This window comes from Megalops cyprinoides, chromosome 11, assembly GCF_013368585.1.
Source record: "Megalops cyprinoides isolate fMegCyp1 chromosome 11, fMegCyp1.pri, whole genome shotgun sequence".
NCBI lineage: Eukaryota > Metazoa > Chordata > Actinopteri > Elopiformes > Megalopidae > Megalops > Megalops cyprinoides.
In genome coordinates this window covers 13,589,425-13,600,882 of record NC_050593.1, presented here as the reverse complement: position 1 = coordinate 13,600,882, position 11,458 = coordinate 13,589,425, and the positions used below count along the sequence as shown (strand labels likewise).

Sequence of the window (11,458 nt, the reverse complement as noted above, 5' to 3'; positions counted from 1 at the left end):
TAACTTTTGTTGTTAGACAGATAGTAATCTGCTAAGACTCTGTCTGGGGCAATTTTTGGGAATTGCTGTAGCATTTACTCACTCAAAATAAATCAAAGGTGCCATAACATTAAGTGAAGTGTAATTAGTAGAGGAGAAGCAAGAACAACCAAGGATATCACATAGATACCAGGATAACTAACACTACTACATGGATTCCAGAGGATAACCAAGGGTATTACATAGATCAACATGATAACCAAGGACATCACATGGATACTAGAGGATAACCAAGGACATCATAGGGATTCTTCAGGAAGAAAAAAATCATCTTAGTTCTATGACATGGTTGTGAGTTTTTAACTGAAGTACTACTGTTTGCACATGCACACACACAATGTGTTTTGTCCAGTTGATTCATTTATTTTTCTTTGATAGTTTGGCTAATTGCTGAATAAGTATTAATTATTAATGAAAGAGACATGAAACATCACAACAGGGTGCAATGTGCAACTAATAATTAAAGATCAAGCTGCACTGGGCCAGGATAAACCGAAGCCATTACCTCACTGTGACCTCTTATGCAGCACAACATTATTTTCAAATAATAATGATAATACAAAAATCTAATTAAGAGATTGAAGCCACTTCCAATTTTCAAAAATCTTGGCACGTCCAACCCTTTTTGCTAGTTGAAATGAGGCAAACCTCATTAAAAAGGTTTTGAAATTCTCACTCTGTTGCTGGTGCTCAAATAGATATGCTCACAGTGTTTTTGCACTTTTTCCTTTGTATCCAAACTTCCATGTAAGTATTTGGCCTGTGAATAAGAATGAAAGGCTTTCTGGATAGCTAGTTTACTTATATTGCTTATTTTATGGACTAACCTCTTTCCTTAAAAGAGTAATCAACATGATATATTTTACCTGTTTAAATAAATACCCATGTTATACATTTTACAACAACACATGAACCACCCCTAGAGTACAAATCCTTTCAGAAATCAAAGCAATATTATTTTCAAACTAATATTGCTTTGATGGACTCTGAGACAAACAATTTGTGTGGGTTAGGCTCAAATTAGTGAAGTGACATTCTTGGACTCCTGTGAATTTTGTAAGCACTTTTAAAAGGGGTCTGCATCATAAAATGTGCATTAAATCAGTTCACAAGCCAAGATATTTAATATAGTCGTTGAACACATGTTGGAGCTACATGGCAGTATGCAGACTTCCATGAAGGTGGTCCCTCTGTTTATGCCAGTAATCAGAAGAGATGATTGCATCAGATCCCAGTGCAGCCTTTTCTCTGGAATCCATGATGGGCAGCCAAGTGTAGGAAGATGACAGAGAGGGTCCCTGAGCGCTAACATTCATGTGCCACACATAACGCCAGCACAGGCGACAATATAACACAAGTTACAGAGTTCCAGATATGCATCACATTACTTCACAAGGCAGCTGCTTCATGTGTAATGGCTATAAACATGTTAAGACAGCGTGCACGGTGCTAGTTAAAATCCAGTTACAATGAAGTGCTTTTATTTATGCACCCCCATAATCCCACAGCTTGGTTTGACTAAGCACCAGCATGCCTTCAATGCACCTGAAGTGTCTGGTAAGCAAAGTGGTGATGTTTTTGGTTTCCCTCTGCATTTCTTTTCTTTTTCACGGAACAGTCTGAGGGGGGATGAACTTCAGAAAAAGGGTGGGAGCTGTTCAGTCGCGGTGCTAATGTGAACTGATGTGATCCTTACAGTCAGGCAGACAACACAGACATTTCCCTTCACTTTTTCAGCCCATTCATCTGTCAAAGGCATGCTCCAGCTCCAATGATTTTCCCAGTTCCTCTAACCTCGAGATAAAAGAGCTTGCATCATTCTAAATCAAAAAAGAAATGACTCAGCTGGCTTTGCATAAATATTTAACTGTACAGAGGTGCGACCATATCTTTGGTGGCATACATTCCAAGACACTATTGTCATGTAATTAGTATTTTTTTTTCTTTTTTTGTATAAGCAAGTATTTATGTTAAAAGATCATTGAATTGTCTCTGTGTTTTGAAGTGGTCAGCTGTTTATTGAACATCACTCAGTTTTTAGAAGCAGCTTTGTATCTAGTATGACCACTGTGTTGCACTTCTATTACAATGGTAACACAAAGGAATGGACATTTAAACCAAACTCCCTCCACCTCTCATCAAAGGAGGGCAGGGGTGGGGGTGGGGCATGCTCGGAAGCATTTCCACAGCACCGGGTGAGAGGTGACCGTGTCTAATATCTGCTCATGCCCTCAAAATTCTCAAAGGCATTTCATGGTAATTCCCACATGCTGCTAGGGTGCTCTTGTATAAATCTCCTTGAACATTTTTTCTAATTTACAGTTCTGATGTTCAATGGTGTGCTATGAAAAGGAATTGTCCTCGCCCTATTACACCTCTACCCATGCAAGTTCTGCAGTAAGGAGAAATCAGCGCTACATGACTTTTACTCCTTTGGTGAAACTTTTTGTACTTCACAGGAGGGAAACTTCTGTTGATGGCAGGGAGGAAAAAAACAGTTGCCGTATATTTCACGGTGGCCGCGACAGGGACAATACAAATCCATGAGGTGAATCAGATTTAATTACAGCCACTGCTGTAAATATGAGTATTGTGCATTTAGCTTTTTTATTTATCATAATGCTTATAAGTCAAGTATACCCTCAAAAGTTAATATTATTTGTAGACATTAGCTTGTTCTAAAACAGAACATTGGGCAAAATGATGTCAGCGCTACCTGACATAGCACACTAAATGAATTGATAAGGAGTCCTCCACAGATTGCATTTAAGAAACTGATATCGGATATGCCCTAAAATGCCTTGCAGTCACATACAATGATTTCACAAAAAGTTTAATCCTTTGTTTCCTAATGGCAACCAAAGATGCAGACTGAAGAGCAAATTTACATCGCCTGTTTTGTTGAATAATCAGCTTGAGTTAATGAGAGAGGAAACCAAGCTGCAGCAGATTCAGAAAGTTTGGCTGTCTTGTTCATTATTGCACTGTATCTGGGGTACAGCAGGGCCTCCGTGATGATTGGCTGACGGCCTTCCTGACGTGGACCTGTAGTAAAGTAGGTGCTGCATTGGGTGTAGTATCTAGACAGCTCGGAGGAGGGAGAGAGGGGACAATAAAAGAGAAGGCAGGCTATATCACCCCCCCCCCCCCCCCCCCCCGCACCACCACACTCCCACAAAGTAGTGATTGATAGCAGCAGTGTCACAACTCTGTGGTGCCATAATTCAGTCCATAATAAAGTGAGGGGAACCTCAGGGAACCTCATCAGTTGAACTATGACATCATTGCTGTAGATTTAAATATTGATTCTCAGATTCTGGCACATGATAAGGGAAGTCATTCCAGAAATTGCTATAGCAGTACTATATTAAATTACATAGCAGGTGGCTTTACATCTTAAAATAGAAATCTTAAATAGTAACAACTTAAATATGCAAAATGGAACACTGTTCTGTTTCACTCAATTTATTATCCACATCAAGTTCTTAAAAATCGGCCTTAGCTTATGCTGTGTCCTTACAAGGTGTATATGTTTTCTCAATAACTGAATAAAAGTTTAATACAGTGTGTTACGACCCCGTCTAGGGTGAGGTGTAACATAAAATAAAATGCATGGACACCCCCCTTTCTTGTCACCAGTCCAAAACACACAACATAAATAAAGTCAGTTTTTTATTCAACACAAAACACAGTCTCTTCCCTGACGCCCTATCTATCCAAAAACAAGAGGAAAAAACCAACAACAGAAAATGGAACCCACCCCCTACTATCTGCTGGCTAAATAACAAAAAGATAACACTAAGAAAGTATTTACAACTATTTACAAATTTAACAGAGAGCGCACACACACCGATGTGCATCACCAGCTAGCACTCTAGCAGTTCACGGGACGGTCAGTATCAAGAGGGGAAGCGCTCCTACATCCCGAGCCTTCCTCCTTTTAAATTTTCCGACTCGTTCCTCACCCAATCGCAGCGGGGTGCCCATCTAAATAAAAAAAAAAAAAAGAGAAAGAAAATGGAGGACGGAACAGAATGCGAGAGAGAGCAGACACACAAACTCCATACGTCCAGAGACGTGTCACAGTGTATAGTCAGACATTGTTTTCTCTGGACTCTCTTCCCGTTACCCTCTGAATTATGGGCCCATTCTCGATTTTGGGACTTACAAGGAAGATACATCATGGGCACTGGCTGTGATCAGATTAAACTTTGAGTGTGTTTTGTGCACAAAAAGCCATTAGAAGGTAAAAACCACACTTGAGGACAGGGACCCCACAGCGGCGGAACCAATTGGCTTTGCTCCACCAGGGATAGGGGTGTGTAGGTCAGCCAAGGTTCCCTTGTCTCACCACTCTCAAGCACCTTGCAAATCATCAGGAGTTTGCTGGTTACTCTGATGATGTCAGTGGAATACCACCTACCCTCCAATGAGGATCCACTTCACCATGGTGTACTGTGTGACTCGTAGTGTGAAAAAATGACCATTGGGTAAGTGCCAATGTATTGAAGGATTACATTTGTCTCACTCCAGCGCTCCTGTGCAAATGCTGAGGTTGTCACTGTGAGGCAAGCACAATGTACAATTGACGACTCCAAAAACATGGTTACATAAAAAAGGGGAGAAATCCTAGCACTCTGGTGCTATTTCTTAGGAAACAACATTAAATGCAACTTCGGACTGTATCGGTGAACACTTCAGACTACATGTGAACACAATCTCAGGCAATGGAAGCTCTGACTTTTGTACTCCCCCCTAGGCCACACAAAAGAATGGGCAGTTTATTTATTTTTTTTTATTTATTACTCTGCCCTTTATAACTTTGTTTTGATGTGAGGGGAGAGAGAGACTTTCACTAAAACCTCTCAAGAAAATGATTTGAAACACCCGGCATGTCGGAGCAAAGGACAAGGCGTTCACTTTTAGACCAGGATTTTGGGAAGCCCGAATCAGGCTTTCAGTACAGGCTGTGCCTTCCTGGCAAGCACTTAGCGCAGTGAGCAGTGCTATGTTCGATTACACTTGCTCCCCAGATTCTAATGGGCCTGCCAGTTATGGGAAGCAGAGGGTTGTCAGTCTCGGTGCTCTCATTTCTCACAGTAAAAGGATGTGTAACATCTGGAATGGTTTAGGAGGAAGTCTGAGATCTCTTCAGCTGGCATTCTCATGGCTGAGACCTGACATCAAAGGCCTCTAAGAACACCCCCCCCCCCCCCCCCCCCCCCCCCGCCAACAATAAAGTTCATTTACCTTGGAGGAAGGCACTTAAGAAGTGCATTCTATCACAGCACAGGAGGGTAATGCTGATGACACAGCATTTACTGAAGTAAAACACTGTGGGAGCATTTTTACTTTAATGGCACTGTTGTGCTGCTGCTTTGTTTAAAGCGACTTCTAAAATTATAGACTGAAATGGAAAAGATATGGTAAACTGTTGTGCCCCGTTGCATTAGTTCATTTCCATTAGTGTTGTGGTGTAACTGCTAAATGATCTGACTATGAAGAAAATTTGTTTCTCTGTTGCATTCCAAACGCCTATAGAACTATAAAAAACAGTGATATGTTCAACTATGTGACCGTTAGAAAAATCCCTTTGTATGCCACTTCCTTCTGTATTGAAAAAAATGCAGAATGGAGCTATAGCCAGAGCAGGAGAAACAAGCACCTCGATGTAATGAATACCTTCTGTGTGAAGAAGAACCTGGTGCCAAAACATGGTGAGTGCCGTATCCCACCTGAGTGAAATTTAAAGAGAGACGTGCTCTGCCTCAAGCTGGCCGTGTGCTCCCAGCCTCAATGAATTCACACATTGTGGAGAGTTATCTCAATGGCTTATCATGTCCAGTGTTATTAAGGAACAACGGGTGTTTCACAAGGAGAGATGTCTCCTTAATTCCTCCCCTGTGAAGCTTTAACCAATAGAGAGGAAGGAGGGAGGAGGAGTCCCCTGTGAGCAAAGTGTGGTAGATAGGCACTTCCAGATTATTCACGTCTCTGTCTGCCGCTACCAGAGAGAACATTGTTCCTCAAACAGGAATTTATACATGTTCAAAAATAAAATACAGGTAAAAACAGCCCATTGAAAAAATGTTCCTGTTTCTTGTTTATTCCACAGTGAAGGATGACATTTCTTTTAGTCCCTCATCACAGGCTCAGACACAATCTTCAGAGGGGCTGAATATTAAAAGACATCCACCACAATTTGCAGAATTACAAGCCATGGCTTTGCAGACTGTTTGCAAAAAGATTCAAGGACTGTTGAAACTAAGTTTGTAACACCTGGATATTGAAGGCCTTCACTGAACTGTAAGGTAGTAATTAGGTTTCTTTGTTATTAACGTCATTCAACGACATTGGTTAGTCATAATCTAGTAGTAGGAATTACATAGCAGAATTACACACTCAGAGATACCTGTACTTGATTTCCTCACAGTATGTGGTTTCTTTTTTAATTATAAGTGTGAGATGGCATGGTAAAATGTACACTTGCCTAAGCTGCATGTCGATCACATATCAGGCTCAGAACTTACATTACGCATTAAACGCAATTAATTTCTCTTTCACATACCAGGAGGTTATTAGGTTTACTTTAATTGTGCGACTTTGAAGAAAATAGAATGTCTTGCTCTCCTGTGAATTCCCCTTGCATGAATCAAAAATCAATGACAGCATATTGAAAAAATGACCCTTTTACAGCACAATGGTGAAAAAGTTCAGAACACTTACCTTGAAACTGAAAGATGATTTTTTTTTTCATAAATTGGAGCTTTTTAGAGTGGTAAGGACTTAACATTTCAAAATAGACACATACTGTACACAACAGTACAGTACAGAACAATGAAAAAAATAACAGCTTTAAACGAATATTGCATGTTATTATTTTTGTCTGCTCTAATTGCGGGGACAACCAGTCCTATTGGCAGCACCCTCCAATTAATTATGACAGGCAAAATAGTATACACTGTTGATAATTAAGGCAGCTTTCCTCCCTTCCTCCAAGCTCAGGAGCATTTGAGGAATGTGCTTACTCTCTGCGCCAGAAGCAATGCTGGGGATGTGGACCCTTGGACACACAAGTGTAAAAGATTTTAATTGCCCTTTAGAGGAGGAGATTTCAGATTATTGCTACCCCAAGATCCGACAGCATCAGACCTATCAGGACCTTTTTAAAACTGACCTTCTGCCATTGTGGGCCTAGGGAGCATTGATTTGAAAAGATTCCTACCTTTTAATCATTCTGCTCTGTCTTAAAAAAAAAAAGAAGTGAGCCTTGGTTAATCTTGTTTTCATGACACCATCCAAAGAGACTTGACCCTTTGGTGTGAGCTACAAGAGGAAGACACACTAGCTGGGAAGTAGCATAATTACTGTATACACTGGAGATATACTTGCCCCTGCTGATATTAAAGTGGACATGTCCATTATAGCACAAACTGGAGCCAGAACTGTTATCAACTCATGACATACGATTACAGATTGCTATGACATTCCATCTTAATTTGACGGCTAACCTCTCTCTGTCATCTTTCATGTGACAGTTTCAGAGAATGAGCTTGGGGTTTATTATGAAAACATCAGGTCTGGCTCTGTTAATTGGCACATGGTATGTGGTAAGTAAAGTCCAGCAATGGAACTTTAGGCTGAGGAATGACTGACAAAGTGATCCTTTATAATAACAAAATGTTTCTGTTTGACCGAATTAAAACCATACTATATTGTTTATGCAAGAGTTTACAACAGTAATGCAAATGAGACTTCCCCATCCTCCCCCCACCCACCCACATACACTGCAATGGGTTGAATAAAACCAATTGTGCATCTCAAATAATCCTGTAAATGGTGGCATCTAGAAGATGATTTCATAGCCATATCTTAATTTCAAGCAGAAAGTTGAATTTAAAGCCAAAAGACTATTATTGATTCATTAGTGTAAAGACCAGATAATGCCCCAAAGGCATTGTGTCTGTGATGTTAAGGGATATAAATAAAGCCTGCTCATAAATCCCTGTTAATTCCACTGTATAATCAATAATTTGCAAATCTTGTTTCCATCCAAATTCTGCTCACTGTTCCGTTAAGCTCTTAATGCCCATTAGCCATCTCACAAGCAAAAGCATGTGCTTCTTTTATGCTGGCTGCATACAGTATGTAAAAGTGTAATGTGAAACCAAGCTGGGTATATATACACTGGCCATGAGGATCTCTTTAGATAAGTCGTTATGCATACAATATAAGACAGTAACCTTGAGTTTTATATTTGTGAAGTCAAATAATACTGCAAATGTGCATTACACTTTTGAGAATATCTTAGTACATTGAACATATTGCTTCAGAGAGCATGTACAGACATCTTATGTCAGTAAAAAAAAACTGACTGAAACCCTTTGTGACTATGAATGTGTATATATACACACGTATGTGTATTATTTACGGGCTTTTGTGTAATATATAATTTATATAATTTTCTCAGATAGCAGCAGGTCCATCTTTTCCATAAAGGATCAGCCAGTAAGTTTATGATCTTACTGATGCATAGCGATAATCAATAAGAGACATATATATCAATGCAGAGGCATATAAAAGCTCTAAATAAATAAAAGCTCTAAATGAAAAGAACAGTCTTAATGCTCTAACACTGCAATCTGTGAGTCTCCTGTTGTGATATTCAAGCAGATTGAATGAAAATATTTTTAGAGCATTTGGACATGCTGGTTCACAGAGTGGTGTGCGCTATGAAACACTATTAATGTTTACTCATTTACACGCTTTAGCCCACATATTGCAACAAAGCATCAATATACAAAGATTGTGGAAAAATTCTGAATCTCTGACTAAGATTGTGATGCACAAACCCAGGTCTTTTTTTCTATTAATCAACAGAGCAGGCAGGGACAGGATGACTCACAAATTCAGCCTGCCTATCTTCATGAGTGTTTGATGGGCTCCTTACAGCTTCAGCTGCTGAGGTTCTGGATGGCCCCGTCCATATAAAGATATCTATATCAGGCTCTTTCAGTATGCTATAGAGGAGTTCATTTGGAACGTTGCCAACTCCACGCTGACTTCATTTGTTTTGATAAGCAGCCAAAGAGTCAGCCCCCACTGCGGGGACCCCCCTCTCCCTGACACTGAGCCACTGGCGCACAAGGCCACATACCCTCTGCGCTGCTGGTGACAGATTATCACTGTGGCATACCTAACAGGGGGACGCCAATTGATTAGAGGGCTGAGAAACCCTGGCTGGTATGTTCCACACACCACAAATGCTCTACGCCCCAAGATCACGGCGGAGCAGGTTGTGCAGCACACCGCCACTGCAGTACTCAGCTAACTGCACCCCCAATCTATACTAGCCCCTCTCTTCACACACACACACACACACACACATTGCTGAAAAATGAATTTACAAGACCCAAAGCATCTCAGCTGCACAAGAAAAGAGCTGCACAAGAAAAAAGGGCTTTAATGCACTAATCTTACATAATTCACGCTGTTATTATTCACAGATTTTAAGGGATTACTGAAGCAGACATTTTAAATTAGTGATTCAACTGCAAAGTAAAAGCGTTCAAAGAGTATGCTGGGTGGACATGCACCACCTCACTGTTTAAGTATCCTACGCTAAAAATGCCTTCAAGCTGAATAAATCATGTTCCTCACAACAAAAAAACCTCTCATTTATTCTCTCTCTGCCTATTTTCCTTGAATAAAAATAATGCATTTTTAATTTTTAATGAAAATCTGAATACTTCTACAGACTTTACTTGCAGGATAATGGGTTTCTAGAGTTATTCTATATCTATTTTCACACAGACAGGTGTGTAGCAGCAGCTTTGCAAACAGTTAAATTTCAAAACTTTGAAAGGCAAAAAAGGGAAAATCATTAAATGCTACTCGTTCTAACAAACAGATACTTGTGCAATAAACTAGGCTGTAAAAGTCCCTTTAGGCAAGTTTTAGTTTGTGACCTAGATTGCTGAAGGAAAATAACACAGAAAACACGTACAAGTTTTGGCATGTAATAGGATATCAAATCCAGCCTGTGTCAGGGGGTTGCATAAGCCGTGTGGCTCGAACCCTAAGCCAGGGGCTCCAGCAGGAGGTGGGCTGTGAGACCTCAGCAGCTGTGCATCTACAGTCCTAAGCTCTGCTCCAGACGGGGGGTAAGCCCCTTCTGACAAGGGCTGGTTAACGAGTCAAAGTCTGAACCCCAGAGAAAAAGTAGGGTGACCCTCCCCAGGTGGCAAGACTCCAGCTGACCCAGGCATACTCTGGGCTGGCAAGGCACTCAAACCGCAAAAGAGACAAAGCAACAGGCCTGCTGTGCCCAAGCAGCTGGATCAGACGAACAGCAGGGTCTATACTGTAGGTGGGAAGCACATTCCTGGCACTGCTCACGCTGCTATCCAGTAGGTAGTGGCAAAGGCATCAAATCCGGAGCAATTGTTGCCCTGAGAATATACAGGGCATACGATGGTTGAGTTTATTGGAAATATGCACATTCATTTAAAATATGCACTTCCAGTGCTTCATTCTTACATATCTTTAAGCATAACTAATAAACAAGTATATAATATTAGTATTAGTATTAGTATATATAATAATATATAATAAGCAATAATAATAATAATAATAATTTTAGAGTTGCTCTTAGTTAATAGAAATTAAGTCTGCAATGCTAACCTTTCTGCAGAAAAAGGCAGTTTTCAAGCACTTTCAGTTCAGGCAAGGGAACTTTCCTGACATCGTCGTTGTAAGCTCCGGTTTCTGGGTCCACCTACTAATTCAGTTAATTAGGGACTAGAAAACGTGGCTTTTCCCCTTTAGAGCCCGACTGTTGTCTGCTCTGGTCAAAATCAGACAGGGGGCTTTTGCAGCCCTTAAACTGCATACACTTTTTAAATACTATGCAAGGGAACCCCTCGGAGCCCTCTACAGGATAATAACTTTCTAAATAGTCTTCAGAAAACTCTTCAGAATTTTTTTTTTCTTAAAACACTCAAATGGGACCTACTGTCTTCAGTCACCCAATGCACATGATCCGTGGATAAACTCGAAAGCTAAAGAATTATGGAAAACCTATTTTGCCAGTTTCCACGTTCCATATACCATGGCTACCTATGTATAGTGTGCATTTGTTTGATGCAACTTCATGCGTTCGCGCAGTTAGGTAAGTGGAAGAGACAACTTTTCTTTTGATCTTCTTTGGTTAGAAGTACTGTGTAGGTGGTTACAAAAATAAACGCTTGCAATGTGAGGGATAAATGAAGTGAGTTGACATTCTGGAAACAAAAACCTGCGACAAGCTTGTTTCTGTCTTGCCAAGCTAAATTGTTTACGGCGAATTGCTGTAGTTGGTGCCATGTTTGAAAAGTTATTTAACGATCTGGGAGTCAAAGTGCGTTTCATTTCGATATGA

General features: G+C 40.3%; 1 protein-coding gene across 1 annotated transcript in view; it reads left to right on the top strand.

Annotated features, from left to right (window-relative positions):
- The first annotated feature begins 11,162 nt into the window (after positions 1-11,162).
- The window catches only part of si:ch211-246m6.5 (von Willebrand factor D and EGF domain-containing protein), a 55,462-nt gene continuing 55,166 nt past the window's right edge, over positions 11,163-11,458 (top strand). The window contains exon 1 of the mRNA XM_036540811.1: positions 11,163-11,209. Within this exon, the coding sequence (XP_036396704.1) occupies positions 11,182-11,209 (28 nt within the window). The 5' untranslated portion in view covers positions 11,163-11,181. The remainder of the gene's footprint in view (positions 11,210-11,458) is intronic.